Genomic DNA, 26997 nt, shown 5'->3' with positions numbered 1-26997 from the left:
GAAACGGGTGGCCAAAATCGCTCCGAAGGGACTTGACATACAGTCAAGGAGACAAGCCCAGCTGCGACGCTAGGTCAAACTCCGTCCCGATAGTTACACATCGACCGGAGTAATATCCCATGGACAGTCCATTGAGGTGCGGGTCGTGGTGGCGGTTGAGAAGTCACGTACAGATTCGGCCGCGCGCATGCCCCTTGTTACCATCCATTGTCGCTATGCCGCTAATGTATCCTTGCATGCGTAGACGGAGGTTCCCTGCGGCGATGTGTGCCCTAAAGCCTCGACTAACGTTCACTTCTCCTCATGTGAGCTCCAGACGTGGTCCAAAACCCGAGCTAATCCAGATGCCACCTTGTTTCTAGGCATGTCGCAAGTAGATGCCGGCGATGCATTCCATTCACTCTCCATCTGCCGAACATCTACAGTGGGAAAGCGTATATGACTTATGGAGATTACTACGACAATCCACTCACGGGCGTCAGGACAGTTGGGAAGAATGGGAGGCCGCACTTGCCGCATCTTTTATGCTAGAAGCCCCTGAAGACCAGGTGGGCCCGTCCAGCGACTCTCTCGTCGCATCACCGATCTCCAGACTCCCCGAAGAGCTCTTCATGGCGATCATGCTCCAAATATATGACGACGGCTCCACGGGTCCCTCCTGGTACAAGAGGTTCTGGCGGTCGCTTATGCTGGTGTGCAAGACTTGGCGAAGAGCGATCATCACGATGCCCTCGTTATGGCGTAATGTCGACATCTCCCATGAGCCGCGCCTACTAGTCCTCTCGGTAGCTCGTTCTCGCGGTGCCACTCTGCATCTCACCATCCGCTCGGGCGGAACCATGCTCGTCATCGCGCCCCTGCTCTCACGGTTGCGCTCTACTATCAGGAAGCTCATGCTTCATTGCGTTCGCAGCTTCGATCAGTCTCAATGTGCATTTGTGCGACAACTTCTGTCGGAGGAAGGTGGCATGCCAGCCGTGGAGGAGCTAGACCTGCAGTTCATCCTGGATGCAAGCGAGAGCCCATGGGAGCCACCCAAAATCACCTTTGCCCCCCCAATCCGACTGGATCAACGACTCCTCCCGAGATTACACACATTGCGCCTGACGGGTGTAGTGTTGAACACGGTGACGTTCATCGGGCTCGAATCCATGAGGCTGCGCCACCTAGATCTGACCTGGTGCTACGCGGACCATCCTGACAGCCTCCTCTCCTTTCTGACAATGCTGACTGCGTTCGAGTCGCTGGAAACTCTCCAAATCAACTCTCCGGTGTGGGACGAAGCCTGTGCTCCTGAGGACGTGGTCGAAGAGCGTGCGTCTGAAGATCTCGTGCTCCTCCCATGCTCGTTGCGTGCCTTCACAATTACCACGGACGACCACAGGCTCCTCTTGGACTGGATCCTTCCACACGTCAGTCTCAGCGAAGACGTGCACGCCAAGCTCGACGCTTACAAGACGGACCCAGAGCCTGCTGGAGAAGAAACCCCGTTCACCTTCCGTTCTCTGATCCCCGCGTCATGCTCCCTCCCTGCCCTGCGCTCCGTACAATGCGTCCGCCTCCTCGTGGTCACTCCACCCAGATGGGCTCCGACGTGGGCCGGGCGCGTCGGCTCCCCGGGGTTATCAGGCGGCGTGCCTCCCCCGGCCAACTTCAAGCTGCTGCTCTCGTTCTCTGGTAGGCTCGAATACTGGGTCCAGCACGGGCGCTTCGGCCTCCCGACGCTAGTACGCGAAGTGGCGGAGCTGTTCGGTGCGGCCCCGGTCCACACCCTCGAGCTCGGGGGCGACGTCGGATCGCTGCGAACCGATGCTTGGCGCACGGTGCTACGTGCGTTTCCCAGGCTCTCGTCCCTCATGCTGAGTAGATGGAGGGAAGAAGCGCTGCTGCACTGGCACCGTGTCCCTGACGACGTGGTCCACCTCAGACTGGGGCTTGTCGCACTCTGCGAGGCGCTGGCCACTGCAATCGGCGAGCATGTGCTGGAGGAGGTCGTTCTGCGTGACAAAGACGTCGTCTGTACGCTGTCTCTCAAGGATGCTGATGGTCGCTACTGCACACCTACGCTTCGTGGTGTCGCACGCAACAGCGCGTTACTGGACGACACGTATTATGGGGATTTGTAGATTAGACCTGGCTAAAACGGGCTACACAATGTAGAGCACGATCATCAGAGAACGCTACGCGCTTCATTACAAGCTGACATAGTTATTCGATGGGTTGCTACCCCGCATCCTCCGCCTCAGTCGGTCGCTGGAGGCATGACCCCACTAGCTCAAGTTTGTCCACAACTCTTAAATGATACGACAATTAGAGTGGCCGCGATGCCGGTAATTCGTGGCTCAAATACGCTGCGTGTCAGTGAAGGCAAGGGTCGACCGGTCATGGGTAAGCATGGGTAAGCATGATTGTACATATATGTTCGTGTGTAGTGCTACAGGCGTTTGCGAACACAGTATACAGTCAACGAGCGGTGCCGCGCAATGCAAATAATTGAGGGAAGGCCACAAGCCTCTATAGCACCAGCACGGGACGCATCACCTCCATCGCGCCTCCGAGCCCTCAGTCCTCATCAACCCCCTCTCAGCCACTCGCGCCGCATCTCTCCAAACGTGTCCTCCCGGTCCCCCTCGACGACCTCGACGTTCCCCAAGCGCGTCTCCGCCCTCCTGCGCACCACCTCCCGCAGCGTCTCCATCATCTTCTCGTGCCCGCTCTTCTGCGGGGCGCGCTGCGAGTGCGCGCGCTGCCGCCCAGTGGGGTGGCTCTGCCGCACAGGGCACTCGCGCGGCCGGCGCACCTCGACGCGGAGCTCGCACAGGCGTACGGGGAGCGCGCTCGGGAACGAGAACGAGGACGACAACTCAATCCCTCCGCTGAGCGGCTGAGGGAACAGCGCGCTGTGCAGCTCGCGCGCGAACGCCGGCGCCGCGTCCAGACCAGATATACGCAAATAGCTGAGCTCCGGACACGCCGCCTCCAGCGCGCCCAGCTGCAGCAGCCCATACGGGTTGCGGTTTCCCGACAGGTGCAACCTCTCCAGCCTGGGCAGGACGCTGCGTGTGTGGGGGAAGGGATAGAAGCCGTCGATCGCGAGCCCCTGCAGGCGGGGAAGCGGGAGCGCGAAGAGCTGGCCGACGAGCGGGGGCGCGGTGTACGGGCACGCGACGACGAGCGCGAGGGTCTCGAGCGTCGGGGCGGCGTGCTGCAGTATGCGGCCGGCAAACGCACGCTCGGCGTCGTATCGCTCCATCTCTAGGAAGGACGTCGGCGCGCACTGCTTCTGCATTTTGATCACGTCCTTGTGTGTCCAGTCTGAGAGGAAAAGATGCCGTATACGCCGTGCGCGTGGAGGAAGCGCCTCGAGACGCACGACGAGCTCGGTCATTTGGTGCAGACCGGAGACGGCGAGGGACTGGAAGAGGAAGGGGGTAGCGACGTCGTGGACGTACCGCGAGACGAGCGCGAGCGACCGGGCGGTCGCGCCGTCGTCCGTACACGCATACTCGACGATCAAAGCGTGGAGCTCGAGCGGGAGGGTCTCCATGACTTTCGGTGGGGCACGTCGGTGGTGCTAGAGGCAAGCTCCCTCGCAAAGGAACAAAAAAGTGGTAGGAAATTCAAGTCGGGGTGGGGTATATGAGGGAGCAGAGGAGAGGCCTGTGGGGAATGTGCAGCATGTCGACAGATGCTTGTGAGCGTCCGGCGCGAATGGCGGAGACGCGATTGCGCGAGCATGTTGTGTGCTGACGTGCGTGAGTCACGTGGGCCGGCCGTTTCGAGCAATGGGAGCGCGCGCATTCGACGTCGAGGCGGTGAAAGTGATCAACGCCCTGGCAAACCCGTACGCGACGGCTCAATCGCAGCAGAGGGATTGTGGGGAAGACCCCACGGGCCAGGATGAAAGTTGAGTGGCCCCGAAACTCTGAAGGACGCATCGCAGCTGCGACAGAGTTGACAGGGTTACGGCAGGTGGGACGTGAACCACTTGAAGACTCTTCCCATGTACAACCAAGTGATCTGTGGGATTCGAAGAGCAGAAGCCATACCACTGGCTCTTTCTGGGTATGGAGCCTGATGGAGTTCAAAGAAGGTTCCTGTAGAACAAGAGGTACCTGGACCACGAATATCCAGCCACGAATTTGACGGTTACGGTCCACCACGCTCAGTGTTTTGTGCATCAACGGACCATCGAGGTTCGTATTGCGCCGCTGAACACATGTCGCAGGTCGTATTCCAGGTGAGAACTCTGACCACAACATTACACCCAATGTCGTGTCACTTGTCTTGGGAGTGGCAAGAAGCCCCGGCTATGATGTCCGCTAGGCGTAAGAGAATCCTGCATCGTGACGGATGACATGGCAGACGCACTCAGTCGCTCTCATGGTCTACAAGCGGGACTGCACTTCGGGGTGGACCGTGACAGTGGCGGAGGCACAGATGATGCATCAACCGTCAGTTTGCAGGTGGCCGGCGCGACTCTTAGTCGATGAAATGTATTTGATCAGGTTGATGGGCGTGGTCTTTTCCGGCCCACTCACATGAGTAGATCCAAGGAAATACCATCGTGTTTCGGAAACCCGTGAGCTGACAAGACGCCAGATACGTCGATAATTCCTGACAGCTTAAGCCGGCATGATGCTTAGACAACAGGTACCTTATTCTAGTGGGTGACAGATGTTCAGTCGTATAGCGTGCGAAGAAATGGGCTGCAGTCGAATCAACGCGCACCTATTTGCATCGCGAGGCCTTGAAGGGTAAACACGTTGGTGAAAGTTCAATTTGATGATGCCTCGTGCTCATTTCTAAGTCTTAGAGGATGGCGAACAAGGTTGAACACTTTGGAAGACACGGGCCACCTATCGCGGGTACGGCCTTATTGAGGCCCTTCGACCATGTGGCGCTAAGTGTTCTGCATGTACTCCTTGCGACTCAAACTAGGGAAGCGAGAGTTCATTTAAGGAAACCAACATATTGTGGCAATGTCATTATGGTGATACAGTGTATGCACTAGATACTCATGACAGAGGTCGCATCAGAAGATGTGCGCGATAAATAATCGGATCCATGTCTAGACTCACAAGCTAATCGATACATTCGCGGGGAATAGATACCGTCCTGAAGTGTCGGAAGGTTATAGACCGTAAAGTGTGCACGCGAGAAGTGTCTATAGCGAAAAAGTGTCGCAGAGGCACGAGTCAGTCGGGGATTGGGGACCACCATCGAAGTGTAGGCTCACCATTTTCACGCAGCGACGGCGATCGCCTGCGGCTTCTCGTCAGCGATGGTCAAGTGCTCCATCGCATCCTCAAAAGTCTCCTCCTCGCTATCCTCATCCTCGTCCTCATCATCTTCCTCCTCTTCTGCAGACGCGCCCTCGTCTTCGTCGTCTGAGGGGTCGTCCTCGAAGTCCAGCTGGCCGTCATTCGCAACAGTCAGTCACTCGCAAAACGGGCATAGGTAGCACCGCAAGGCACTCACAGGATCATATATCACCCGTATAACCAGACTGCAGCTCGGGCACGTCGCGACGTCCTCGTAGTTCTTCAGCTGCTTGCGCGAGATCTCGAACCGGTCCCCGCACGGGCACGGGTAGTGGTACACCCGCTTCTCCTCGTCCCAGACCATGTCCTCGATCTCGACCTCGTCGTAGTAGGCGCCCATGGTGATGAGAAAGACAGAGACCCAGAAAAGCGAGTATTGAGAACGGCCTGACGGCCCAGCGTCGTGTGCGGCAAGCCCAAAAGTCAAGTCAAGCTGAGTGTGCGGAACGGATCAGAAATCGGAGGACGATACAAAGTGCAAAATTTGCTTATGTAAGGGCAGCAGAAATGGGCGCTTGCTCTCGCTGGCAGCAGCTGTGTTACGAAACTTGCCAGTTATTCCGTATACCGCTACCGGCGACCAGACAAGGATCACCGTTAGGCCTGTATGCACAGGTGCATCAGCAGAGCACTCTCGCATAGACATTTTGCGGGATTCCGAGGATATGCCTCACTGAGTGCGGCGACACCAGCGCAACAATATGACGGTGCGTCTGTGCTTCCGTTCTCAGCACGCGCCATGAAAACTCACACTTGGGATCCTTACACTCTAGTATGTGTAATAGGCGGTGGTCATGCAGGCTGTGAGGCCGCCGCGGGTGCAGCGCGCACAGGCGCCCGGACGCTGCTGCTGACGCAGAACCTCGACACGATTGGAGAGCTGTCATGCAATCCCTCGATGGGTGGTGTCGGGAAGGGCACCCTTATGCGCGAGGTCGACGCGCTCGACGGACTCTGCGCGAAGGTAACAGGTATGAAATCGAAGCACATAGGATTGGCCTGTTTTCTGACCATATGCGCTAGACGAGGCGGGCATCCAGTTCCAGATACTCAACCGGTCCAAAGGGGCCGCCGTTTGGGTCAGTCGCCCTCCGGCACCGATGGCCGTTCCCCAAGCTAATGTCTCTGCAGAGCCCTCGAGCCCAGGTCGACCGTAAGCTCTACAAGACGCACATGCAGGCGGCCCTGCGCAGCTACCCTAACCTCTCCATCCACGCCGGCAGCGTGTTTGACCTCGTCCTCGGCCATCCACTCGGGTCTACAGACCTCCCAGGCGCAGAGGTCCGTGGCGTTAAGCTGGACTCCGGGGAGGTGATCGCTTGCTCCCAGGTGGTCATCTGCACGGGGACTTTCCTTTCGGGGGAGATCCATATTGGTATGAAGCGATTCCCCGCCGGACGCATGAACGAAGCTCCGTCGGTCGGCCTATCTGCGTCACTTAGCGCCGCGGGTTTCAAGCTCGGCCGACTGCAGACAGGTACCCCTGCCAGGCTGGCGAAGGACTCCATCGATTTCTCGAGGCTTGAGATTCAGGAAGGAGACAACACTCCTCTCCCTTTCAGCTTCATGAACGATCGTGTCGCCAATGCAGTACGCTTCTCCACAGTGTCTCCCGCCTGTTCGCTGATGGCTTTCCCAATCTCGCAGGACAACCAAATCCGATGCTGGATGACGGCGACGACCCAGACCACGCACCAGATCATCCGCGACAACATCCATCGCTGCGTGCACATCCAAGAAACCAAGAAAGGCCCGCGGTACTGCCCATCGCTCGAAGCGAAAGTGACGCGCTTTCCGCACAAGGCCTCCCACAACGTATGGCTCGAGCCCGAGGGGTACGATTCTAACCTCGTATACCCGAACGGCCTCTCGTGCAGCATGCCGGAAGACGTGCAGGAGCAGATATACCACTCCGTCCCGGGTCTCGAGAACGCGAAGCTGGTCCGGCCGGCGTACGGAGTTGAGTATGATCACATTGACGCGCGCGAGCTCGGGCCCACGCTGGAGACGAAACGGATCAAGGTTTCTGTCCGATATTGTCTTTGGGAATGCATTCATTGATATATTCTTGAAGGGTCTGTTACTTGCAGGCCAGATCAATGGGACCACTGGGTATGAAGAGGCCGCTGGCCAAGGCGTCGTCGCAGGCATCAACGCAGGCTTGTCGGCCCTCCGTCGGCCTCCACTCGTCATCACACGCGCCGACGGCTACATCGGCGTCATGATCGACGACCTCATCGTTAAGGGCGCCGAAGAGCCATGTACATCTCTTTTCCTCAAAATCATTGTGTCACGCATGGTCTTATTCACCCGTTGGTGTGGCAGATCGAATGTTCACGTCACGCTCTGAGTACCGCATGACGCTGCGAAGCGACAATGCGGATTTGCGATTGACGGAGAAGGGTCGCGCGGCGGGGGCGGTGGGCGATGCGCGGTGGGCACGGTTCGAGTCTACCCGCGCGGAGCTTAGGCGCGTCACGGAGCTCCTCCAGTCTTGCGTACTGAGTCCGCAGGTACGTGCCAAGTGCCCTCTCAGGTTTCTATGCCCCTAAAGTCTGCTGCAGAGGTGGCAGGCTCACGGTTTCGACAGGAAAAGTGACGGTAATCTGAAGAGGTGTGTCCACGTTCGGCTCTATCGCTTAGCCATGTACTCACGGTCACCCCGTTCAGCGCGTTCGAGCTCCTTAGCCACAGAAACGTGCCCATAGACGCGCTCACACCTGTCCTCCCCGAGCTTGCATCCATACACCCACACATTCTCGGTCGTGTCGAGACCGACGCGATTTACAACCCTCATCTGCGCCGACAAGAGGCGGACCTGCGACTATTCATGGAGGACGAGTCGCTCGTGCTCGACCCGCATCTCGATTACTCAACCGTTGAGGGCTTGAGCTCCGAAGTTAGGGAGCGGCTGACGAAGGCGCGGCCTACGAGCATTGTGAGTCATCTATGCTCATCTTCTCGTGTGGTAGAAATAGAGCTGACTTTTGGACAGGGCGCGGCGAAGAGGATGGAGGGCATGACGCCTTCATCGATGATATACCTACTCAAACATGCGCGACGTGCGAATGCGGTCAAGGTAGTCAATCAAGTTGTCGATGAGAGGGGTGTAGGTGCCCTAGAGTTATAGGTCGAGTTCAGCTCCATGGGAGACAGATGCTCATGTCAGCATCTTACATAGCTTCATATATTATCATGTACATGTACGACCACCACTACCCTTACAACCTTGAGTGATGGGTGATTAATACGACAAGCTGGACTGAAGAGTACTCATCTTCGGCGAATCCGATCAATAAGCGAACCTCATATGATTCTTCGCTAATAGCATAACTCACTCGACCTTTCAATAAAACCATGGATACCAGCGTTGGTCAGATTCCTGGGAATTACTTCCTTCGCCAGCATGTAGCGAAGGGGCATCTCAAACTGACTTTTCGCCTGACCATAAACTACGTTGGTGTGGACACTAACCGCGCGAGGTATTGAATGGCTCCCGAGTACGCATAAGACCAACCCAGTAGGGGCGTAGCGATTTCTCATGTCCCGCTCAGTCACAATTGACAGCTCCACAATACCTCATGCACCTGAGCTCCAACGGTTTCTTCGGCAATTCAATCGTGCGCAACTGCAGCTCGGTTTGATCGACACCGACGCTCTGCCGATGGCACCTGTGTTCAGAGCCATGAGCAATACTCGTCGGTGAGCATCTTTTAGAGAGTATATCACATATATACAAGGGCGTTGACGTAGTGTGTTGGCGAAGGATGGCGAGACTCGGAGATGGTAAAGGTGGAGTGCTTGATCTATGTAGCACAGGCGATGAGCTGCCTTCATAGCAAACTGGGGTCTCCAGATGCTCAGCTTCGCCGTACTTCAAACACGTAAATATCGATGTGTATTCAGGGCGAGACCACGACTCTGAGGGTGGCCGTCCGGGAACTTCTGCTTCCGAGTTCCGAGCCTCGTGCACCCGACGATCCTGGGCCGAAAAGCTCGGTGTCACGCTGCCGACGTCTTCAAACCCGTTTTGCCTTCAGGGTCTGGGAAGTACCTTCGCTTCATGTCGCGGCACCGCTCGCCACATCGGCACGGTGGCGAATTTGAATGTCATATCGCGTTGACGGCATTGAACACAAAGCTACTCAGTGCGGTGTGAAGTTGTCAAGCATGTCGACTCGTTTCGCTCAAAGGCTGGTTAACGTGGTAGAGGATTGATATCCTAGTCGGAGCAGGCGCTTACATCTACTTCCAGACTCAACTGAAGTAAAGGGAGGCATGCAATACGAGTTGGAAGTCCAAAGTGCCCGATCGAGCGACTTGCGCGGCGAGCAACTCCGTTTATGCCACGCATCATTTGCCTGAGTCGCACTTGTATCGTTGACATTGCGCAGTGCGGGTCCTCGGCAGCTACTACACCGTCGTCCCTAAACTAGAGGTCACAAGTACTTGTTAGCGTCTATCCCCGCGAGTATTGCAGTAACGATCAAGGCCACCCGCGATATTCAAGCGTCCCTGATGCCGGGAGTCAATCTGGCATAGTGTGATGTGGTAAACAGGGACGACAGCCGCAGTAGGCCCTTTCAAAATAGCTCAGGTCGGTTAGGAACCGGTTCATACGCGAGCCTAGTGATAGGTACTTACTCTGACGTTTCGGGCCCCACAGAACGCGTCGTCCACTATGTACTCGAGCATCATGCATCATGAGTGACGTATCGGTCCCGCATCTTTATCGGCTCATTAACCGACCTGAGCGTGTTTCTTGTCGAGAGGGCTTGTCGGTCGGGACAACGCTGTTGCTTTGGTTCGTGTCATGAGCAAGCCCACGGGCTCATGTGCGCAATACGCACCTTCCTGCGTCGCTCTCAGTCTTTCCCTAAGCGGTTGGCCAGGGAGACAGACATAGGTGGTGGGCGCGGTGATCTGCAGAGGATGCTGGTATGCAAACGCCACTACGCCAACCAAACTGCATCAGAAGGAGATTGATTGGCGGAGCGCCAGATGTTGGGACTGTATTATAAGTTGCATTCCTCGGTGATTGCCTGTTACGTACCTCTGATCGGAGCCATTTGACCTCGGTATTATCCCATCCTTCCTTTCAAGGTTCACAGGATTACTCAGCGGAGGCTTAAAGAGATGCTACACTCACCTGGCGCTCGTATTTTGGCATCTGAAGCATTACAGCTAGCAAAATGAGCATCATAGCTTGCCATCTGCCCCCGTCATAGGCTATTCAGGCCAAAGGACGAAGGATTGTTTCCGCAGCTCGCGTACGAGATTACGCCCGAGGGAGCATGAGTACTGTTAAGTGAGCAGAACGTAGCGTTCCTGCACATCGATTGCGCATTTGGTTTCCACTTTGGGCGTCTAATCCGCCGGCCTGTCGGCAAAACCGTTTGGGCCCTTCCGTCGGCCCACACTGGATGGAGACTTACCAGCGCACTACGTTCACGCCTCTCCTTGCTAATATTAGTCATAGGGGGGCTCGCGGTTGGTCTATTGCATCCCCACTCCATCCCCACACAATGTCGCAGACGACGTGGACCTGTCGAATTTGCCGGTTTCCATGTTACGAAATTCGGAGGTGTTCCTCATCGGTCCCCTGGAGTCGACCGAACACGAAACTCAGTAAGTTGCTCAAGTATATCGGTGTCGCCGGAATTATTCAGCTTGCCTTGATCCCCTTATACCTGCGCCGCCCACATGGCATAAAAGAAGCCTCGCGTTGTGAGATGGAAAATTTGGAAGCTGCCGGTCGAGCCCGTGTCTGAGCGTAAGCAGCGCCCGAGCAGGAAGATCGCATGTCAACATCAGCAGAACATGGGCAGCAAGCGCCAGCAAGGGCTATGCCGCAAGTCCCCCGTTTCTCACAGTTTTTGAGTAGCCGAGAGGACCCTGATTGCGACCCACGGTCGCAGCGGTTGCCACTGACCCACCCCACCAATAACGGCATGAAAGTCGTCTATCGAGGGCTCTCTGTCCAGCCCTCTGCGCTTCTTGCGCTTAGGTGCTTCGCGCGCATCCGGGCCTCATAAAGACCCTGCGAGACCCGACTCTGCAACTGCAAAGTTCCCAAAACCCCCTTCCCTCCATCTCTGCCAGTCTCAAGCCTGTTCTAGCCCTGCAGAGATGTCTGACGAAGCGACATTCCCGATTGCACGAGCCTCGGTGCGTTGTGCCCCATTTCGACTTGGCCTATGAATCGTACTACCCAGGCTGGCGCTGAAACTCACTTTTATAGCTCATCGCGCTGTTTACGGAGTCGCTGGTTTTCGGCGCCTTCACTGTCCTGTATGCTATTGCGATTTGGATTCTCCTCTACAGGGAGAAGAGGCGTAGCAAGTCTACTCTGAACAAGTTGCTCTTCGCTACCTCGACGGTGATGTGGGTGCTATCGGTGGCAGTACGTTTTGGTTTCCCCAATATTGTGTCGAAGACCAGTCTGATCTCGTGAAAGCATCTGTGTATAGATGTGCAACGAGCATTACAAGCGTTCGTGGTGGAAGGTGGCAAGCCGGATGGTGCACTGCTCTTCTACTCGACCCTCAATAACCCTACACTCGTCGCGAAGGATGTAATCTACATCACTATGACTATCGTTGCCGATAGCTTCGTAACGTATCGTCTCTTCGTAGTCTGGAATCACGCCTGGTACATCATCGTCCTTCCGGTCATTTTGCTGATCGCCACTGCAGGTAAGTATCATAGCTAGCCCTTGGAAAACCTCCAAACTGACGCCTTCGTCATTATAGTCGCTGGATATGGCGCGTGTGCAGAGATTGGCATGGTCAAGGGGGTTGGCGCAATCTTTGCGGCCAATCTCCAACCGTGGATACGTGCTTTCTTCTCGCTGTCGCTGACGACGAATCTCCTCACTACAAGTGAGTCCCCTTGCCCTGCATTGCCTGGCAGCGGATCTCCTGCCGCGTTCTTTTCCCCGCTCGTGATTCTTCTTGAGCGCGCTGTCAATCTATTTTTCAAGGCGCTGACAACTGTTCACCCTAGTTCTCATTGCCGCGCGCATTGTATGGATGAACCGCCGTGTGAAGAGCTACCGTGCTGGCAGCGGCCATTGGGAGGTAGTCGAGACCCTCGTTCAGTCGGCCGCCATCTACTCAGCCGCCCTAGCTTCATTGCTCGGCACGTACCTCGCCGGTTCGAACGCCCAATACGTGTGCCTTGACATTCTTCAGCCCCTCATAGTGAGTCCTGTTCTGCACCCGGTCGCGATTACCCCACTCATTGACGGTGGCAAAGGGCGTTGTATTCACTCTCATCATCATCCGTGTTGGGTTGGGTTACACGATGAACGAGGTGTCGGCCAAGGGAGGGTCTGAGTTCCAAGGCCAGACGATCGGCGGTACGGATTACAACCTCCGTCCCGTGGCGATCAACGTCTCGGTGTCGCGCACGCACGATCGCCAGTCCCTTGAGGTGTACGATTCGAAGGATCGCACAATGACTGATATTGAGAGTGGGACCTCGCGTGCGGAGTAAAACGGCATCGCCATGGGATACCTAGATACGCGTCGCAGGTGGAGGATATACTAGGCAGGATATTGATGTAGGATAATTCAGTGTATCATGCGGTGGTTCCGCGTGCACCTCGTCGCACACCTTTCGCTCGTTCTTTGTCGCTTTGTTATACGTTTGACATTTGCTGTGATTAGGCTCCCGACGTCTTCTGCTTTGCACATTCTCTTAGAATGATCGCACATAGTTTAATGTACTTTACGTTCTTTAAGACACCGTGCGTCAATGTTGCTCGAGTAAAACCTACACAAGAATGAAAGCAATCGTGTTATGGCGCCGCGGCTCTGTGCGGGCAAGTGCTGGATTGCCGACGATGATCGGGGTTAGCTTGGCTGAGATCATGGAGCTATGTATACTTGTCGTGATGCCACCCCTCCGCCTGCATTAGGGAGGTGTAAGTCCCAAACTCACTCGTGATAAGTAGCTGGCGGAGTGCATTCCGTAGGTGTCAAACATGGATGCAGTTTGAGTGAACCACCCAAGCTGCGTGCGGTACCGTGTGTCGTGTTTCTCCCTTCCCCGCTCCCACTACTGTCAAGCTTCTCGCAGCTCCTAGGTGGGAATGTTACGAAAGTTAACAGCAATTCAAATGCGTCAACTTCCTAGCAACTTCCTTAGCCCACGTGTACGGCAATGCAGCGCCTCCGCGATCAGTCCCACCCAGCTGCGTCAGTCAGTTGACGACGCGGGATTGAAGATTGACGATAATCAGAACCGAGTACGGCAAGCCGTGGGTGAAGGTGGGTTGCTTCCCCCGGAAACTGCGGCATTGCACCCAGCCCGTCTTCTGACCGCAGGTATCATTCAGAAGCATAGTATCGCGTCTATTCAGGTCTGGAATCTTGAACCTGCCTACATCCCGTGCGCTCCTACAGTGACAGTATGTGCGGGTTGTCGTTGCGCTGGGCGACATCGGTCTCCTCTCCGACCTAGGCTGGTTGGCTGGAATAGTCGCCAGAGAGACAGCCCGCGGTGATGTACATGTACAGGAAGATCCACGCCTGTCGGATGGATCACCTAAGCGTTTGCTCAAGAACATGCTCGGAAAAACGTTGAGCTTGCCGCAAGGCGCGCCCTGATCGCGTCTACACGCTTCTCGATTCTGTCTTTGCATGTGCTCCAATCCGTGACAGCGTGGACAATGATATACATCCGGGGACCGGTCAGATGGCTTCGCAGCAGCACATGCGACAAGTAGGAGATCGAGTGCAAAGGGCTGGACTTGCATTCTCCTGCGGCCTTCATGCGCTGGATGGCTTCAAGTGTCCAGCTTCTCATGGCTTGCACCGTCCAGCCCGGTTGCAGGGCATGTACGTACAGCAAGGTTTCCTCCGGTCGGCATATCGTTTTGACCGCCTGGGGACCAAAGGTCGCCGACCGAGAAGTGAGGTATATAAGCGAGACCTGACCAGAGGGATTTCGTCTCCCCGCACTTGCGCTCGCCGACTCTGCCCAGTACAACCAGCCTCAATGCAAAAATTCATGGGGGCTTCTGCCGCCATGACAGCGCTTTTGAGCATGATAGGCCCTGTTTGAAACACGCTCAGGTCAACAGTTTGCAAGCCCAATCAGGTCGTCTGATGCCTTGGAACCCGACTGAGCGTATCGCCGAGCAGGGAGTCCCAAGTGTCTCGAAAGTGTTCTTCGTGAATAGGGTGTATTTGTGAGAGCCCAAGGGGGGATTACCTGGGCTATTTTCACGTCGCTCAAGTCATAATCGCCTGGATCTCGAGCGAAGGTCGGTATGCGGAGAGCTGGCTACCTTCGTGGAGGGGGAATGATCTCAGGTACCAGCCAATGAGTAACTAACGTTCGGGCGGTGCGGCGGGTGCAAGGCCCTCTCGCGCAGACGCTTGGGAAGAAGTGGGGCGATCTCACCTCCACTCCAAGCCTCTGTTTCGTGGCCCAGGCTCTGGCAAATTTACCCCAATCGTGGTGCTGACCGCTCTATGATGGCTCAAATTGCTCCATTTGCCTTTGAAGCGGACGAGAAGGTTTGCAAGCTGTATGTCGAGCAATTGCAAGATGTCGTCAACGGCGGGGACTACATGCCTATGGAGACGACTTTCAGCGAGGAAGACGATCCAAGTGATGATGATAAGAGCGAGTTCAGGATAATGACGACAGGGCCAAGCTTAGAGGAGAGACGCAAGTCCCAGCAAATACTGCATAAACGAGCCTGATGACAATAGGCCAGCAAAAAACAGAGACAGCACTGACTGGGGATCAATGTAGCCCGACTACAGTTCGCTGACTTCTAGACGCAGTGGCTTGCACGGCTCATGTGGTGAATGTCTTCTGCCGGAAGACGTGACATAGGCGGACGAAGAGTAGGCAGAATAGTACTTCCAGAGAGTGGTGACCCCCAATAGCGAGTCGGGCGCAGTCAAACGGTGGGATCGGTAAGCTGTCCTACTACGGCCTTTATAGAAAGGCTCGGGGTCGGCGCTTGACCGCGATTGGCAATATAAGCGCCAGTGACTTGCGCTCAGCTGCTGTGCTTTTCTCTGTTCTGCTACACCCTCTACATATGGCTTCGTCCTTGCGTCATTTTCAGGATCCCCATTCAATCGGAACAATCGGTCATAACGATGCTGCCGCAATCAACCGACTCCCTAATGAACTGCTGGTAGATATATTCGACCACGTCTACTCTTCTTTGATTCCTTATCAGCACTACCTGGATTTTTTCGACGACGGGCCAAAACCTCAAGTCTATTGGATATGGGTCACCTCCACCTGTCGCTATTGGCGCGATCTCATCTGCGGGACTCCGAAGCTTTGGTGCGACATTCATGTCTACCGTCGACCTGACTGGCTCAAACTATGTCTGCCCCGAGCGGCGACCCAACCGAGCGCTGGCCTGGTCAAGCTCCACTTCCACTGCCCGGACTTCCCGCTTTTTGAGTTGAACATACTATTCCATCGTCAGTACGCGACTTCCCTCCAAACAATCACATTCGGTGCGCACCCCGTATGGACCACGTTCTTTCGCAAGTTGTTGTCGACGACCTTACCGAACCTCACGACTTTGGATGCGTATCCTCATCTCACGTCGTTTTCCGCATTTTTGGACATTAACACCACTCCAGACCTCGCGCTGAGTGCAGACAACGCTCCACGACTTGACGTGCTCCGCTTGTCCTTGCTCGGTCCACCGACTAGCGTCGACCTCTTTTCCAGGTTACGGATCTTAGAGCTCTCCGAGGCATCGTGGCGCATTCCGTTCAACACCCTTTTGGACATATTGGCCGCTTGCAGCAGCTTGGAACGTCTCAGACTTGATCGCGTCCTCGCCGATGTGACGGATATTCCTCGGCCAGGTGAAGGGCTCCGTAGACCTGTTATCACACTTCCTCGCCTCCACACGCTCGTAGTGACCTCCCCGCATACGTTCCGCACCTACACCCAGGTCCTTTCCCATCTCGGTCTTCCTGCTGTCACCGTACTCCGTATCGCGTCTATTTTCGAGGGAGTCGTTGAAAATGGACTTAGTCTCCTCCCTGAAACGTTCTCAGCGCTCCTCCCACCCTCCTCTGCATCCCGCATCCGCTCTCTCGCCACCATTGACACCGTCGAGTACATTGCATACCGCGATATCTACTCCCTGTTCGGGAGGACGAGGTTCAGCAGCCGCAATATCCTGCAACTATCCTTTGACAGGAGCGAAGCAAACGAACACATTCCTCGCGACGAACCGGGCTGGCAGGGAGCTACGAAGACCGGGCTCCGCGACCTCGTTCGCCTCGTCCCAGCGAACAACCTGAGCAACATACAACTGCACGTGGATTTCACTGCGCTAGACCGCGGAGATCTCGAGGTCGCCATTCGGACGTTTCCCCGGCTAGCATCCCTGTCTCTCACTGGCACGGGCGACGTTGGTCGGGCATGGAAGATTCTTACCCCCACGGACGAGGAAGCCGAGATGCTTTGTCCGGGGCTGGCAGCCGTCACCATCTCCGACGGAGTGGACGGGGACGGGTTCTATGCATCCGAAGAGTTCTTCGACGTCCTCCTCCGCAGCCTTGAGGCACGCATGGCGCGCGGGGCGCGTCTTCGTCTCTTGCAGCTGTGCTTGCATCACTGGACCGAGGACGAGTACGATACGCTGCAGGGCAAGTACCTGGCTCGCCTGAAGAAGCTGGTGGTCGGGAGGGTTGAGTACGAGCACGTTGAGTCGTCGGACGAGGACAGCGGAGATGGTGAGAGCAATGAGCGAATGGGGGAGAGCGACGATGAGGACGACGAAGAGGATGAGGATGAGGTGGACGAGGATGATTAAGTACTTCCTGCACGTGGTTGTATATGTGAGAATCCAGGACTCGTCGTCTAGGCTGAAGTATGCTCCGCGCAGATGCATCGTTCGTCCTCTGTCGGTCCACTACACCTTCACAGTGTCCTATATGTGAGCCTTTTATTCCGGCTCCTATTGTGATGCTAAATGTGCACTGGCAGTTGGTCGTGTCGATCTGTGTGCATCAATGACACGCTCGCTGACCCGAGAATGTATAAGTTGCATCACTGGTGGGAGAGGTTCGTCCAAGCGGAAAGACAGGTTACAAGTCGGTCTCCATTGAATGCCGGAAACTTGATCCGGTGTCCATACAAGACTCGAGTCGTTCTCGCTACCATCAGGTATAGTTTCAGTGGGTCTTCGCAGGTCATTAACTCCCTCCAGCTACACATATCATGTGAGCTCTCCCACGGCCTTTGCATCCGGCCGTCCCTTTCCTTCACCATGCGACTGTCCGCGGCTGGCTTCTTCAAAGCCTCGGAGTGTCTGTTCGAATGGCTGTCTCATTGGCTTGCCCCCTTTCTATCGCCGGACTCATGTGACTCTCCACGGTCGCCTTTGCAAGGGCTTGTGGAGCGTGATCAATGCGAACGTTGGCCGGGGCTCTGGTCTACTCGGAGGGAAGGATAAGTAGTACGACTAGGGTAGAAAGAGTAATAAACTAAGTAGTGATGGCGCATCATTGCTCAGATCAGGTACGGGAGGTGAGTAGCACGGAGCGCGCCGCCCGCGCTACAGCCGAGGCGTGGCAGACACGGGACCGCGTCGCAAGGTACTGATATGATATATTCAGGGGGGACTCATGACACTGTACAAGTCTTTCGCCATCATCATTCCACAATGGACGGAGAGGTCACTGGATGCACCTCGATGCCAGCAACATACATACTTCTGACCTCAGTCCCTTCGTCCGGGCCGCTCGCGGCGCGGCTCGTGACCTCCACCGGGCAATTTAAGTAGACTACCAGGATGTGATGCCAGCAGCATTGTTCGTCCTCGTCTTGAGGAGCTGACACGATGCGTGCAATGCTTCGCTTCCATGCTGTAGCTGCATTCTTGGCAGCGGCGGTAGTTGCAACAGCCCATGCGAGTGCTGCATTTCCCAAGATCTGCACTCTCCGACCATTGGGCGCTGGAAGGGACGACACCGATCAGGTATGGACATTTAGCATGTTGTAGAGCGCATTCCTTGCTGACTCTGTTTCTGGATGCTCAGGTAGAAGCCGCTATCGCAAGATGTGGTCACTTTGGGACGACCATCTTTGAACCCGGCGAATACAATATCACCAGGTGGGTATTCCGTTCCCTGCAGCGCGGAACGAGTTTGAGAATACGTGCCAGGAAAATGACGTGGGATTTGGCTTACTCACGGGTCGATTTGCACGGCTACTTGAGCGTGAGTGTCCAACCTCACTTTTGTCAAGAACGCTCCCTGACATTTGTGTAGTTTCAACCGGATATTGAGTACTGGCTGAACGCGAACAACACGTACCGCGTCATCTTCATCCAGAACCAGGCATCTTGGTTCGTCATCACGGGGCACGACTTCGTGATCGACGCGCACTCGAAAGGCGGTATCAACGGAAACGGACAGCCCTGGTGGTCGTACTTTGCGACTCGCACGCGCAAGGACGGCGATGGGCGTCCGGTTGCCTTCACACTTAGCAAAGTAACTCGTGGTGTCGTCAAGGACTTCCGGATCGAGGCTCAACCCTTTTGGTGCAACGCCGTCGCGGATTCGCGTGAAGTCATCTACGACGGAATGTACTGCAACGCAACCAATCAGGACGCTGCATTTGCGGGACAAAAGTGAGTCAAAATCTGAACTATGCTTCCTCTTCCTCTTCTAACGCATGCAAATCACACAGTATAGTGCCGAATACAGATGGTCAGTATCAACTGGTGTTATTCCTTGACACCCCGTCTCAAATGCGATCAAAGGCATCAATACGTACCGTTCGGACAAGATTACACTGCTCCACTGGGATGTAAGCGCGGATTGCTCTCTTGCTTTCCGGCCGCTCATTCCATGTATCATGCAGATTACTTGCGGAGATGACTGTCTAGCAATCAAAGGGGTGAGCTCAGGAGACCTTCTTGCTGCTGATTCAAGTCTGATTGACAAGTTATCGAGAACTCAACAAACATCGTTGCCAAAGACATCACCTGTCGCGGAGGGAACGGCATCGCATTCGGATCCCTGGGCCAATACGTGCAATTTGTGAGTGTTACAGATCGTAGTGGGTCCCACCTTCTCACCTTCTCGGTCACCTCGGCATTAGAACGACATCGTCGATCACGTCCTATTGGAGGATCTCAAGGTTGACTTTCTTCTGCATGCATCGGCAGGATGTCGTTGGCGCTCACCTATCGTACGGACAGCTGCTTCGCCTAGACCCACAAGTCCAGCCTAACTTGGTCTCTGGAGTATACTTGAAGTCGTGGACGGGAACAGTACACGGGTCTCCTCCGACTGGAGGAGGTGGCGGCGGCGGTACTCATCTTACAGTGCTCTACGCTGAGAATCACTGATAGAGCTCCTTCCATATTCTAGGTTTTGTGTCGAATGTGGTCACGAAGAACGTATTGCTTGACCGGGTCTCGCGACCCATTCATCTTTATCAGACAAACGGCGGACATTCGTATGTCTTCCCTTGACTCTACACTAGGATCTCAGTATGAAGCGTACACTCTATGTAGGAGTGACGCACCATCCAAGTTGCAATTCAGCAACCTGACCTTCCTCGAGTGGACCGGGACATCGCAAGGCAGCCTTCGTGAGTACACATGCCACCCATTCAGCCGGCTCACCGAAGCTGAGCCGTACTCTGCTTATGAGCAGTCGTGGACATTGAATGTAGCCCTGCTGCCCCGTGCCCTAACATGCGCTTCAAGGACGTGAATATCACCGTGGTGAATGGCACCACGCCCACCTATAAGTGCGTGAATGTCGTCAGCGAGACCGGACTGCCAGGTAAGTAACCGTTCAGTGCCTGGTGTTGAGGCGGTGACGAACAGTTCTGCGTGCATAGGCTGCAATGTCACAGGGGCTGCCTAGGCCTCGCGAAGGCTGACGAGAGGATGCTGCGACGACGCCGTAGATACATACGCATGTCCTCCAAACCATTGCCATAGCGAGCAGTAGAAGTCTCTTAGGCGAGAAGACAGTAGGAATGCTACATCGCGAGTCCCTGAAACGGGTCTGAACGACGCCCTTTAATCCCGCCAGGACTGCCTGACCGAAGGTCCAGAGATAGCTTCCCAGTCGGAGGCCATTATGACTTGAGACATCTCTATACAGTCCGGGCTGCGAACCCACGAAGGAGCTAGCCAGCAACGACTAAAACTGGCCGACTCACCTTGACTATCTTACAAATCTTCCTTTCCGCCGTGAAGATCGCCACTCTTTCACCATCGATTCTGTAGTCCCGAAAGTGCGAGCTTTCGCTCATGCATGTCCGCAGACAGCTCGAGCGACATGAGGAGCAGCGCGTCGTGCATCATCTCCTTGTGCCTCGGCGTACCTCCCAATGAGCTTCCGCCAGCCCGCGCTCTCGAGCACGCGGAGGTACGCTGCGAGGATGGTCTGGGTTGTGAGGGGAGAGACGGGCATGTCGATGAGCTGCGGGAAGAGACAGTGGTGCGCGAAGAAGCGCTGCAGCCTGAGCGCGAGGTATCTAGCACGCCCCGCCAGCTGTGTTACTTCTTCACGGGCTCGACCGACTAGAAAAGCTCGTCTATCTTGTTCAGGATGATATGCAACCGCGAAATGTGGTGTTGGTGATTCGCCGAGACGCCTTCGCAGCTTGCACACCGCCCAAGGTCTCCTGCGCCATCTGATTCACGTTCCCCTTTCGCTCTTTTCCTGCCTCGTTCCGGGAAACCCTGCGTGCTTCTGTGGTGCTGTTTCTACTCGGAGTGCGCCGAAACCGCTGCACCAATAGCAGTCTTGCGCGGTGCCACGGTTGAGCGGGGCCCAAGGCTGAGGCGTTCTTCGCAACTGATGCAGACCACGATGTAGCAGCAGTGTCTATAGATGCGGCAGACGGCGTTCGCGTGGAGGGCGTGAATGCGAATGCTGCGTAGAGCAACCACTGTATTGGTGAGAGGGTCGTCTGAGTCACATGATATACACAGATCAGATGGCGAGACATGGTGGTCTTACTATATGAGCGTGCGCGAACTACTGGCCACTCTTCTGACTTGCCCTTCCTCAAACCAAGCCTCAGGCCTCAGGCCTCAGACACGGGACTGGGCATTCCATGGGTTGCTATACCTGGCTCATATGTACATACCCTTTACTAGGCTCTCCGTCGCTGCTCAAGCGCTCAAGACTCTGCCAGGTCGCATGGGCGGGGGCAGACCTTCCCTGACCGTCCCCTCTTACACCAGCACACCGCGCAGGTGCACCGAACGCCTATTTCTTGACTGCATTGGGGATATTTGGTACACGCTTGGGTTTAGGATTCCGGAGCATACATTGAGAGTAGTGACAACTTGTCTCGGAATCCTAAGGCTGATGCTTTATAGACTCAGCTGCTTGGTAGCGCGCATTGGTTTACATCTAGCTTCAACCCGCCTCTTGCCAAAACCCGAGTACCTCAGTAAGATTTAAGCGGATACTGCCACTGATGCATTACCAGAATCTCCAGTCTTGCTGCGATGGTGCCACTACTTCGACCTAGACAACCCTGACAATGATCTGTCCCCCCTGCAAGTGCTGGCTTATCCACTGGCAGGCGTGCTACTCACCTTCTCATGTGTCTTTCCTCAGCATTCGTATTCTCTCGCACATTTCTAATGGAATAGACAAAATGTCAGTTATTAAATCCTAAATCATGACCATGGATCCCATGCACTACTTGCATCGGCAGCCTGGCTTGATCCCTTGGTGCATAAGATGGCAATCTGGTGCAAGGGATACCTTACCATGGTGCATCAGCATCGTGATGTGACTCAGAGTGTCTAAGATCCAGCATGCTTGTGGAACAATGGTACGTAATGACATGCCAGGTAACTTGAGTCCGGCCTAGCTTGCGCTAGCATGTGCTGATACGTAACAAGTTGAGTGAGTTTACTTGAACTTGCACTCACTTACCCTCACTGAGACTCATGGTCCGAAGCTCGTTCAAACTCGAGAAGGCTGGGAGCTCAAGGGACGACTTTGTGTAGTGTTACACGACCGCACACAGCGACCGCATCTCTGATGTTCCGACCCGACATTCTAGACTCTACCTTGTCTCTGCGTTTCAACTGTATCCCAGTGTCGACCGTGTATTGTATGCTTGTGCTTTTCTTGCAACCTCTAACTGCATACCTCGGCTGTGTTCCTCGCGTTCTAACTGTGGTTTACAACCGCCTCACTCACCTGATGTGACTAGCGCTCACTTTGTCCGAGTTATCCACATCGGCCATTTGCGCCCCATCATCCCATACTTCATCAGATACTTCCATATGTCGTATATTGCCAATATAAACTACCTTGCATACCGTACAAAAATGCCGCTCCTTTCCCCATCCTCTTCCATCCGTCCGTTTTCTCGGCGCCTGTGCGCTTCATTCGGTGACCGTCCGCCCACTGGTCCGAATTGTAGCACCTCTCGCTCGTTCGTTTAGCTTCAAACCTCGTAAACAGTCTCCCCGGAGCCCACAGGTGCGTCAAAAATCAACAACGCCGCTCTGTCAATTCCGGTACCGGTGACACCCATGAGTGTTGCAGTATAACGAAGATAACTCGGAGGGCGAAGCTCACTGACTTCACGGTCCTCCTCAACCGGATTCAGCCTTCACAGACACCGTCATGGGTATCCGGCCTTTGGTATGGGCAATATGGATTCGCCCATCCATCTGTTATTATGGGCGAACAGTGAACAGAATGAGTGTGAGACGAGAATCAGATAGTACAATGTAGCGATTTCGCTACACGGCCAAGACAGGCGGCATCAGTACTCGGCCGGTATCAAGAAGGCAATGCCTGTCTCGACCCCTGCAGTCTCTCAATGTAGTATAACCAGCTTGGGATGGAGGGAAGTCAGACCTGGCGTTAGCTTCGCTACCACAGTGTGACCCGATATGTCGTCATGGCAGGGGTAGACGATGTCCTGGCAGGCCGTGACGACGTATTAAGGCATTGAGCCATCTGGAAGGCCTGTGCCAACTGCGTCTCGCATGATTCTTTTCACCAGGGCCGATAGTGATAGTCTATGTGTTCAACAAGGCGAGCATGCTACCAACTCCGAGTGCGCGGACCATGCATACCTGAGTCCATCTTGCAGAGAAGCCGTCACCAATAGAGGTTGAACGCAAGGTGACCTTCTCAGTCGACGAAGGGTAGTACACCGTAAGTATCCGGGACCGGTCCGAACCACCACCTTCCAATCCTGCCAGGACAGCCTGACGGACTGCGCCGAGGGAATCCCCGAGCCGACGACCGTCCTGCTTCGAGAAGTCCTCGTACAGCCTGTATCGCGAGTCTGCAACGATATTGACCAGCGAAAGCGCGTGCTTCATGTTCCTATAGACCCACATATGCTGTGTCAGTTGCATAGGGCGAAGACGTAGAGGGGCAAGCGACGCACTCGGGGATGCGACCCCGGGAATCAACAAGGATGGAGTGTAGGCGGATGATGAGCTCGGGGATGTAGATCTGTCGTATGCGACTCAGGTCGCGGCGTCTCCGATCCCCTAGAGACCCATCCGTATACTTATCAGCGTCGGCGGGGGCAGCACGCAAGCGAACAACGCACCATTGTGCACCTCCGCGTCCGACATGAGCCAGTCTGTCGTTAGCAGCTTGATCACCTGCTCCCTCGCCTGCTCGACCAACGTCTACCCACACGCGGAACGTCTGCGTTGGCGGCGCCCCTCGCGATGCACGGGTGGGAGAGGACACACCTTGTAATCGTCCAGCCATGCCAACCTTGTCTCCTTATTCATCTGTGGTTGCTCCAGCGCCTGTGTCTCCACGACGCGCGCGAGGAGTCCCCATACGTTGAAGATCTGGCGGTAGTGCATGAACTCCGTCGCCTGGTCCTCGGGTTCAGGCAGACTCCCGAGCTCCGGTGGGAGCATGTCGAGGAGCATCTTCGATAGTTGGATGCGTCCTCGTCCTGAGGAGAGAGTTGAGCATGTATGGGTAGAGAGAAGCGTGAACGTACCCAGGAAGTAGCGGAGAATAACATTGGCCTGCTCTAGCGCAGTGTCGTATGTCGACTCCAGGAACGTTGTCCACTCAATCGACCGCAGGAGCAAGATCTCCGCGTCCGTCGCAGCAGGCTCCAGCCCAATAATTGACGGCAGCGGACCCTTCACAGGGGGCAAGATCTCCTCAGCAGCATCAGCTCCTTCTCCGCATGTCCACCAACACAGGCCGACTCACCGTGAATGTCTTCTCGATCGTCCTCTCCGCCATGACAATCGCCTCTCTTTCAATTCCAAGCCCATGCTCCCGTGCACGGGTGAGCGCGAGCCTTCGCTCATGCATACCCCCAGACAGCTCGAGCGACGTGAGGAAGAGCGCGTAGCGCTCCACCGCGTTGTCCCCGAGCGCCCCGGTGTACATCGCGAACAGCTCCCGCTGGCCCGCGCTTTCGAGCACTCGCAGATATGCTTCGAGGATTACCTGGGTCGCGAGTGGGGAGACGGGCATGTCGATCAGCTGCAGGAAGAGGCAGAGGTGCGCGAAGAAACGCGTCAGCGCCGGGTACCTATGCCGTAGCCCGTCAGCTAAGTGCAGAACGTCAGACCAAGCGAAACTCACTCGGGCGCCGAGACATATATACCCTCCTGCAGCCCATTCGCAAACGACTCCAACAGCTCATCAGTCTTGTCCAGAATGATATGCAGCTGCGAGATGTGGTACGGGTGGTCCGCCGGGGCACCTTCCGCGACCTGCACCGCCTCCAATGCTTCCAGCATCTGCTTCACGTCCTCTTCCCACTCCTCCTCCACCCCCTCGTCGGGAACCATGCCTGCTTCACTTGCCGCGCTGCCTTCCAGAGTGCCTAAGCCGCTCTCCCGGAAACATTCCCGCGCGATACGGGCGAGCCCGAGGCTTGGACGCTCCTCGCACGCGATGCTCACCACAACCCACAGGTGTTCTTCCCAGGTGCGGCACACAGCCTTTAGCACGGCAGCGGTGGAGGGTGTGGGTGCGAGGGCAGCATATAGCGCGCGCTCTGTTGGGGACAGTGTAGTCTGGATAGATACAAGTAGTCAGTCATGATGTTGGCGCGTCCGAGGAAACTAACGTACGTTGAGTGCAGTTCGCTGGCAGATGGTTTTCCACATCTGCCTGCGGACATTCCCAGACCATTGTTGTGAGTCCTCCGTGTCCCCTTCGTCCATCGCGTTATCATCGCGGGGCTCATTAGCTGAAGATACAATGGACCATGCATTTGAATGGCATGTCATAGTGATTGGACGGGGATAGCGACTCACAAGTTGTTCGCCACTGGAAGGGAGACGCACCCCGGAGACTCGCAGCGCACCATGGCTGGTTCGTTTTCCTGCACAGGTCAATTGCGTCTTCGAGTTGACCTGCGCGGACGTGTCTATACAGAGCTTGAGGGAACGATTCTTCATATGCCTTTGGTGTCTCAGCAAGTGCCCGTCGTCCGATCCATCCACTGCTCGGCTCCGCGCGAGGAAGGTAGTGAGCGAACTACTCACCGCATCGTCTGGGCCCAGGCCGTTTCCCTCCTCGCCGCTCCTGTTCACCGCATCCAGGTACAATCACGATACCACCCCGCCAGTCGCGCGTCCTGTCCGCTTCCCTTGTAGCGCGGTGTTTCCGGTGAATCACCAGTACTCATTCGTCGCACCGGAGGAAACTCGTAGCGGCGAGGAGTAGTGCAGCCACTCGCTTACTACGACGAGGGAAGAGAGCATGATGGACGTGTTCTTGATGGGTTGGGCGAGGGTAGCGGGTGGCGTGTATGAATTGGCGGAGAGGAGGTCTCAAAAATGAGAGTTTTAGGGTAGAGCGGTCTGCAATGGCCTATAGCAGACTTTAGGGAAGTTGTGATGAAGGAGATAAGAAGTACAACGCACGACAAGAGTGCCTGCATCAGTGCCCATGTATCGCTCTGCGTCCAGCTCGTTGGGCGAAGCAGTTCCCTCCACGACCGCCTCCTGACATTCCGCCAGCCCGACCAGCGCGTATTTTAGGCGTGTCGACCAAGCCATGAGGAACATTGTGGTCATGTTGACTACTGGCTGCGTATTTCGCGCAGTCTCTGCGCGAACCTGGTCTTCGGATGTGGAGACGCTTCGAGGTCATCCTTGTTCGTCTCTACACGGAAAGTACCCCGGATCAAGAGGTTTGCAAGCATCAGAATATACCTGCAGCAGACAAATTGCAAGAACTGATCCATATCAGCCGTCGTGTTTGCCGCCTGCAGGAAGCCCGAGGGCCGCTGAGTTGGCGTACGACCGCGTCCGCTGTCAGATTGCGATCAGTTTGACGTGCGCCTTCCATATCCTGTGAATGCAAGCCTAAACTTACTAGTAGAGGGAACCGAACGTGTCGCCACCGGTAACTTCACCAGGGATGTAGAAGTTGGTCTTGTTCAGGGCAGCGGCGCAAGCACGGGTGCTGGAAGCCCATTCTGCAAGAGCGTCTACGGTGACCTGGGTCGACTTGTCGATACGGATGGCATCAATGTCGAGAGCGGTGATGGCCATGCACGAGAAAGTCTTGAGCTTTGCCATAACCTCTGGCTTCCATTCACGCAGCCGGTCCTGTACTGACGCGAACTTTGCTAATTGACGTTGCCAGTCAGGGTGAACACCGAACGCCTCCATGTCACCGTACTGATCGAAATCGGACTCCCTGCAGCCGGTAGT

At 55.6% G+C, this 26997-nt stretch overlaps 11 protein-coding genes across 11 annotated transcripts; 5 read left to right on the top strand and 6 right to left on the bottom strand.

Annotated features, from left to right (window-relative positions):
* The first annotated feature begins 42 nt into the window (after positions 1-42).
* Positions 43-2269, top strand: DICSQDRAFT_161274 (uncharacterized protein). Its single transcript, XM_007365177.1, has 2 exons — positions 43-305; positions 363-2269. Exon 2 carries the CDS (start codon positions 378-380, stop codon positions 2124-2126), a length of 1749 nt encoding a protein of 582 aa, XP_007365239.1. The 5' UTR covers positions 43-305; positions 363-377; the 3' UTR covers positions 2127-2269.
* A 624-nt stretch (positions 2270-2893) lies between these two features.
* Positions 2894-3547, bottom strand: DICSQDRAFT_39864 (uncharacterized protein; the record flags this gene model as incomplete). The annotated part of the gene is made up of 1 exon (XM_007365176.1): positions 2894-3547. A coding segment is annotated over one exon (654 nt), but the record flags the coding sequence as incomplete, so codon positions are not given.
* A 1400-nt stretch (positions 3548-4947) lies between these two features.
* DICSQDRAFT_85506 (zf-CSL-domain-containing protein) lies at positions 4948-5757 on the bottom strand. Its single transcript, XM_007365175.1, has 4 exons — positions 5482-5757; positions 5240-5415; positions 5082-5167; positions 4948-5010 (listed from the first exon to the last, which is right to left on the bottom strand). The coding sequence occupies exons 1-2, from the start codon at positions 5662-5664 to the stop codon at positions 5245-5247; spliced, it is 354 nt and encodes a 117-aa protein (XP_007365237.1). The 5' UTR covers positions 5665-5757; the 3' UTR covers positions 4948-5010; positions 5082-5167; positions 5240-5244.
* Positions 5758-5905: 148 nt separating this feature from the next.
* DICSQDRAFT_180336 (glucose-inhibited division protein A subfamily) lies at positions 5906-8534 on the top strand. The gene is made up of 10 exons (XM_007365174.1): positions 5906-6031; positions 6098-6295; positions 6348-6403; positions 6456-6914; positions 6972-7346; positions 7399-7585; positions 7650-7837; positions 7889-7938; positions 7995-8262; positions 8320-8534. Exons 1-10 carry the CDS (start codon positions 5932-5934, stop codon positions 8452-8454), a joined length of 2016 nt encoding a protein of 671 aa, XP_007365236.1. The 5' UTR covers positions 5906-5931; the 3' UTR covers positions 8455-8534.
* Positions 8535-9702: 1168 nt separating this feature from the next.
* DICSQDRAFT_136097 (uncharacterized protein) lies at positions 9703-10533 on the bottom strand. The gene is made up of 5 exons (XM_007365173.1): positions 10474-10533; positions 10378-10415; positions 10175-10290; positions 9969-10123; positions 9703-9904 (listed from the first exon to the last, which is right to left on the bottom strand). The coding sequence occupies exons 1-4, from the start codon at positions 10522-10524 to the stop codon at positions 10065-10067; spliced, it is 264 nt and encodes an 87-aa protein (XP_007365235.1). The 5' UTR covers positions 10525-10533; the 3' UTR covers positions 9703-9904; positions 9969-10064.
* An 874-nt stretch (positions 10534-11407) lies between these two features.
* DICSQDRAFT_180335 (uncharacterized protein) lies at positions 11408-13089 on the top strand. Its single transcript, XM_007365172.1, has 6 exons — positions 11408-11492; positions 11566-11727; positions 11782-12019; positions 12077-12205; positions 12330-12526; positions 12582-13089. Exons 1-6 carry the CDS (start codon positions 11454-11456, stop codon positions 12819-12821), a joined length of 1005 nt encoding a protein of 334 aa, XP_007365234.1. The 5' UTR covers positions 11408-11453; the 3' UTR covers positions 12822-13089.
* A 1720-nt stretch (positions 13090-14809) lies between these two features.
* Positions 14810-17186, top strand: DICSQDRAFT_180334 (uncharacterized protein; the record flags this gene model as incomplete). The annotated part of the gene is made up of 2 exons (XM_007365171.1): positions 14810-14945; positions 15491-17186. The coding sequence occupies 2 exons, from the start codon at positions 14810-14812 to the stop codon at positions 17137-17139; spliced, it is 1785 nt and encodes a 594-aa protein (XP_007365233.1). The 3' UTR covers positions 17140-17186.
* Positions 17187-18168: 982 nt separating this feature from the next.
* DICSQDRAFT_201361 (uncharacterized protein) lies at positions 18169-20133 on the top strand (the record flags this gene model as incomplete). The annotated part of the gene is made up of 13 exons (XM_007365316.1): positions 18169-18306; positions 18368-18441; positions 18493-18547; positions 18599-18960; positions 19020-19039; positions 19093-19139; positions 19194-19229; positions 19286-19372; positions 19434-19472; positions 19534-19645; positions 19706-19793; positions 19852-19928; positions 19994-20133. 13 exons carry the CDS (start codon positions 18169-18171, stop codon positions 20131-20133), a joined length of 1275 nt encoding a protein of 424 aa, XP_007365378.1.
* Positions 20134-23352: 3219 nt separating this feature from the next.
* On the bottom strand, positions 23353-25497 carry DICSQDRAFT_169552 (uncharacterized protein; the record flags this gene model as incomplete). The annotated part of the gene is made up of 8 exons (XM_007365170.1): positions 23353-23665; positions 23730-23835; positions 23898-23979; positions 24046-24260; positions 24309-24477; positions 24530-24857; positions 24911-25347; positions 25405-25497. 8 exons carry the CDS (start codon positions 25495-25497, stop codon positions 23353-23355), a joined length of 1743 nt encoding a protein of 580 aa, XP_007365232.1.
* Positions 25498-25822: 325 nt separating this feature from the next.
* Positions 25823-26511, bottom strand: DICSQDRAFT_154833 (uncharacterized protein). Its single transcript, XM_007365169.1, has 2 exons — positions 26203-26511; positions 25823-26149 (listed from the first exon to the last, which is right to left on the bottom strand). Exons 1-2 carry the CDS (start codon positions 26353-26355, stop codon positions 25961-25963), a joined length of 342 nt encoding a protein of 113 aa, XP_007365231.1. The 5' UTR covers positions 26356-26511; the 3' UTR covers positions 25823-25960.
* Positions 26512-26655: 144 nt separating this feature from the next.
* Positions 26656-26862, bottom strand: DICSQDRAFT_59281 (uncharacterized protein; the record flags this gene model as incomplete). The annotated part of the gene is made up of 1 exon (XM_007365168.1): positions 26656-26862. The coding sequence occupies one exon, from the start codon at positions 26860-26862 to the stop codon at positions 26656-26658; it is 207 nt and encodes a 68-aa protein (XP_007365230.1).
* Between the last annotated feature and the right edge of the window lie 135 nt (positions 26863-26997).

Source organism: Dichomitus squalens, assembly GCF_000275845.1.
Source record: "Dichomitus squalens LYAD-421 SS1 unplaced genomic scaffold DICSQscaffold_11, whole genome shotgun sequence".
Lineage (NCBI taxonomy): Eukaryota > Fungi > Basidiomycota > Agaricomycetes > Polyporales > Polyporaceae > Dichomitus > Dichomitus squalens.
This window is presented reverse-complemented; position numbering and strand designations above follow the sequence as displayed.